Below are 5,454 nucleotides of genomic sequence, written 5' to 3' on the forward strand. Positions count from 1 at the left end.
TGCTTGTTCCTTCTCAGTCCAGCTGGTGTTGGTGAGCTCCCATTAGCTCAGGTAGACTGTTTCAGTGGGTGAACCCTTCATGGTCTTGATCAGTATGCTCTAATTCTCACTCCTCCCACTCTTCAACTGGACTTTTTGTTTTTTTAAAATTGTTTTTATTATCCATGTATAAGAATAATAACTCTTGCTTCATACAAAATTATAAACAACACCAAAGGACAGTATTTTACGGGAAAATGGCACAACACTGAAAGGAAAATACTGTTTGATTGACTTATATGTGTATCCAAAACCATTGGACTCATAGAACCAAAAGGTAGAATAATGCTTCCAGGTTATTGGGGTAGGAAGATGGAAAGGTGCTGTTGAAAGGGTGATGCCACAATAACGAGACAGGCAAGCTGTCAGTATACAAGGCACATATACTGATAATAGAAATAGAAATTAATCTGGTTAAAAGTATTGTGCAACCATGACCTTTTAGCCCTTGAATATATGAACCTTTATTTGTAAATTAGCATCTCTTCTCCATTTATATTTGTATTTATTAATTATACAAAGTAATGGGTTCTGTTATGACATTTTATTCATGTGAAGAGCATATTTTGGCCATCTTCAATCCCCTGTTATTATATCCTATTTCCCCAAACCCACCATTTCCTTTTCTCTACCCTCGTGTTCTCCTATTTTCATGTGTTATAGCTATTGTTTGCTTATTTCTCTTAAAATATTATTGTAACATGAACACATGCATATAAATATGAACAAAACCAGCAGAGTCCATTTTCTCTTGCTCAAATGAATGATTTTAGGGTTGACCACTTGGCACTGCATAACTACTTAGTGTTAGTCTCTTGAGAGGACTTGGTCTTTTACCCTCAGTAGTTAGTGATTACATAGCTTGTCAATCAGGGGTAGGGACTTGTGAGATTTTTCAGCATCCATGTTGGTACAGTCACTGATGTTGTCATTGTTCAGATCTTGTTTAGACTTCCATATTTTTTAAACATGGTTTTGATTTCCTGTCCTATAAAGGAAACATAGTCTCACAAGTACAGGAGGACTGTAATAGGTGTTAGTGCCCTTTAAAAACTGCTTCTCAAGACCTAAGTAGAATACAACATATTGCGTGTTAATTCGATGCAGTTGCCAACTCAGGGACTTCAAAAATTTCAATTCCCTGTCATTATGAATTGAAACCCACTGATGTCAATGTTGTATATGCAATCAAATGGTTTATTACATTTTAATAGGCAGGCTGGGAATGTACACTTTATTGAGAAAAGAATGAGCCTTTCAAATTTCTGAATAAGAAAAAAAATATATATCTTTAAATTATTTAAACCATCATTTTTACTTTTTGTTTTCTATACCACATTATCTATGATTCTACAGCTGCCTTTTGTAAGAATAGCTATGGCCGTTGATGAAATTCTCCAGCATGTAGGTGACAATGGAAGATTTCAAATTTCGAGGGCTGTCCTTTACATCATGTTAAGTTTGCTGTCATCCCCTCATGACCTCATGGAAAATTTTACAGCAGCCATCCCCAATCACCACTGCAGTGTAAAACTTCTTGACAATCACATATCTGAAATTAATATAACCATGAACTTAACTACTGAAGCTCTGCTGAAGGTCTCCATCCCCATGGGCCCAGATCAGAAACCTGAAAAATGCCGACGCTTCAGGCACACCCAGTGGCATTTCTTAGATTCTAATGTATCAATTCCTAACAACACTGAGCTGGAGACTGAGCCATGCCTGGATGGATGGACATATGATCACAGTGATTTTACTTCTACCATAGTTACTGAGGTAAGATGTTTACATCTAGTGTTGACCGTGGAGCTCAGGTACCAAGTATTGAGATGTAAGAGAGTTTCACAAAATATTGAGACCTTGGAAAGAGATGAGAAATGTGAGTGTGTGTGGATATGTGTGTGGGTATGTGCCTGTGCATGCATGCACATATTTGCCCACATATAGTTTTCCAAGAGAGATATAGCCTCAAAGGTAAGACTGATAGTCTTTTGCCTTCAACACATACTTTATACCCCTATATTCATATTTCATATAGATTTTTCCCCATATATTTGAAAAGAGAGTAACACCATCATTCTACAGAGCTTTTAACTGAATGTGCTGATTACAGTCAGATATTATGGTTGGCAGTGTATCTTTGGGACTCATCTTATTTGGGTGAAAAATCTTAGATCTATTATTACTGATAATCAACTTTATGATTCAGTTTATTAGTATTTCAGGAATACTAGTATATATTATGATTTTTGGAAAAATTCTGGTTAATATCATCATCTGAACATAATCATTTAAAATTCCAATTTTTCACATAAGTGATAACTATTTAGAGTTAGAGTGTTTCAAGGATGACAATGAAAACATTTATGGTACATTTTTAAAACAGAAGTTCTCAGAAATGAATTTTCTGCAAAAGGTGATCTCTGGAGGTTACTACCTATATCTATGCTGGTTTGATATTTTGAATATCTTGAGTAGGTTACCACCAATGCTATAACTTTATGAATTGGATAGCTATGATATGTTCAGAATATAGAATTTTCTCTGAGTTTTGTGGGCAGGTGGTAGTTAATAAAGATATAAAGATGTAAAATGTTATATTTAGGACTGACCAGTTAGTCTCCTTTTTCTAAGCTATTGAGTAATTCTGTGTCATCCACTGATTGCTACTTATTGCTAGAAGAAGCTTCTCTGAGGATGATTGAGAGAAAAAATAGGTCTATAGGTATACACATAATGAGATGTGTTTTGGTTAACTTTTATTGTGATAAAACACTATAGCCAAGGCAATTTATAAACGAATGTTTATTTTGGGTTATGGTTTCATAGAGTTAGAGTCCATGATGGAGGAGAGAAGGATCATCTGCAAGCTCACATCTTTATCCACAACCATGAGGCAGAGAAGAGGCTTTGGGAATTTCACGAATCTTTTGAAACCTCAATTTTTACTCCCAGTGACACCCATCCTCCTACAGGGCCATACCTCTTCATTCTCCCTAAACAGCTCCACCAATTTAAACAAACATATGAGTCTTTGGACTCACTCAAACTACCACAAGAAGGCAATCTAATATTATAGCCATTGAGCAAAGTAACAGGTTCTACCCCAGGGCTTATGTTATCCTTAACCTTGGACTCTTGACCAGTATTACCGTATGAACATGAAATTTTTCTCTGTGAAGCATGTCTCAAATCCTGTGGAGAAGTGGTTAGTTGTGTCATGATTGTTAAATCACATCACTCTTGCATGAGTGGATACATCTCTTGTTAGAAATTGTTTCACATTCCAAAACATGTTCCCTTACTAAGACAAATATCTTACATTTTCATTTTTTTTATTGAGAAAAAAAAATTCCCGCCTCCTCTTACATTTTCTAAAGGATAAGTAAATCCTCTTCACTGAAGATAGAAAATGTAGACACAGATTGTAAAGTTAATTACTTCCACTTATTAAAATCATGCAACCATTAAAGAATATTATTAAGCTATTAAGAAAAATAAAATTATGAAATCCACAGGCAAATTGATGGAGCTGGAAACAATCATTCTGAGAGAGGTAACCAAGAACTAGAAAGAAAAATGTTACAAGTTTTGGTTCATCTTTAAATGTTAGCTTTGAGTCTTCACATATGTGCGTTTTGTTTTATATACTTATATAGGCCAGAAAATTATTAATGGGGCATGGGAAGAGAGTTTCAAGGGAAGGGAGATAGAATGCACTGGTATAAAAATTTCAAAAGGAGTAATGGAATTGTGGTTTGGGATGGTAAAGTAGAGGAGAGGATGGAAAGGAAGGAAGAGAGAAATAACACTAAAAATGTTTAGAAAATATTCCACGGATACCCAACTACTCTAGAAATAGCTTAATATATGATACCACAGTGTGGTGTATGGTATATAGGTTCCATTTAAGGCTGAGTATTATGCAGTCCCTTATTTTCTCTGTGTTGACCAGTTTTGGATCTCTTCATTGATCATCATCTACTACTAAGGAATAGAGACTGCTTTGAAAATAAGTGATTGATGCAACAATCTCTGGATATAATGTAATCATTAGGATCCAGTTAAATACTATGTACATTTAACAAAGTAATAGTAGTAGGCATTCATCTAGGGACAATGACACGTCTAACCATAAGTTACCAAGGAAGTGATCATTGCCAGTGTGAAAATATATCATAGCCTGTTTCTTATTATCCAGCAAGTATGTTATCTGGTTGTAATTGAGGCTTCTTTTCAGATACTATATATAATTATTCATGCTATGGTATCTATTATTCAATCTTTTACAGTGGGATTTAGTCTGTGATTTTCGATCATTCAAATACTATGCACAAGCCATCACTATAGCAGGACATTTGGTGTCTGGTTTAGTATGTGGCATTTTTTCTGACAGGTAAGTTTCTTTTTTTGACAAAGAACCATCTATGAAATTGATTTTCAAGAGTATACATTTTTATTAAAAGTTATGAACATTGAAAGAATCTCGGTAGACTGAATGCATTATAATGATAGGTATGTTTCAGAGAAATAAAAATCTTTGGAAGATGGAAATCATTATTTCAGGCTCCCAAAAGGTGTTCTCATTGAACTGACCCATAAAGAATTAACAGGTGGTAGAAGAAAAAAGGTAAGGAGCAAACAAAAGAGTCACAAAATGTTGTGTAACCAACATGATTAATGCAAAAATAGCGTAAATTTAGCAATGAGAGACAAAGTTAAGAAGCTAAATTTGTTAGAATCGAATCTTCATTTTTTTCTTACATTTGGTGTATGGGAAGGCCAGAGAATTGTGACAGCTAAAAGGATGTGTGTATTTAAGGGGTGTGGGGTGGAAGGGTGTGCGGGGGGAGTGGGAGGAGGGAAGGGAGTGGGGATTTGGGTTGGTATTATTTAAAGTAATAAAATAGAATAAAATAATAAAAAAGGAAAAAAGAAAAAAATATAGTGCACTTAAAATACTCATTTATAAAAATCCATTTGCTTGAAGTCCATAAGAAAGTTTATGACAGGAGGCTAAGAACATTTGAGCATGGTGACTGCTCAGGAAAATTTCTAGAAAGAAAATATCGAGTTAAGAATAGATAAATACTTCACAACAAGATGAGTAATGAGGCAGATTTGAAAGCAAATGGGTTAAGCATGATATAATACTATTAACTTATGTTAGTTATTAATAATTTTTGAGGAAGGATATAATTCAATTAGTATGTGTGGATATGCTTTGCAAGAAAGAAGAAAAGGGAGCAAAAATGGTGAGGATAGAGAGATGGCTTAGTACTTAAGAGTGCTTGCTGTTATTTCAGAAGACCACAGTTCATCTCAGATGTCTCCATTCTGGTCTCCATGGGTACCTGCATGCATCTCTCTCTCTCTCTCTCTCTCTCTCTCTCTCTCTCTCTCTCTCTCTCT

At 34.9% G+C, this 5,454-nt stretch overlaps 1 protein-coding gene across 1 annotated transcript in view; it reads left to right on the plus strand.

Annotated features, from left to right (window-relative positions):
* The first annotated feature begins 1,416 nt into the window (after window positions 1-1,416).
* LOC101989278 (solute carrier family 22 member 22-like) overlaps window positions 1,417-5,454 on the plus strand; it is a 20,500-nt gene continuing 16,462 nt past the window's right edge. The window contains exons 1-2 of the mRNA XM_005354599.2: window positions 1,417-1,818; window positions 4,335-4,438. Of these exons, the coding sequence (XP_005354656.1) occupies window positions 1,417-1,818; window positions 4,335-4,438 (506 nt within the window). The remainder of the gene's footprint in view (window positions 1,819-4,334; window positions 4,439-5,454) is intronic.

Source organism: Microtus ochrogaster, chromosome 15, assembly GCF_000317375.1.
Source record: "Microtus ochrogaster isolate Prairie Vole_2 chromosome 15, MicOch1.0, whole genome shotgun sequence".
Classification (NCBI taxonomy): Eukaryota; Metazoa; Chordata; class Mammalia; order Rodentia; family Cricetidae; genus Microtus; species Microtus ochrogaster.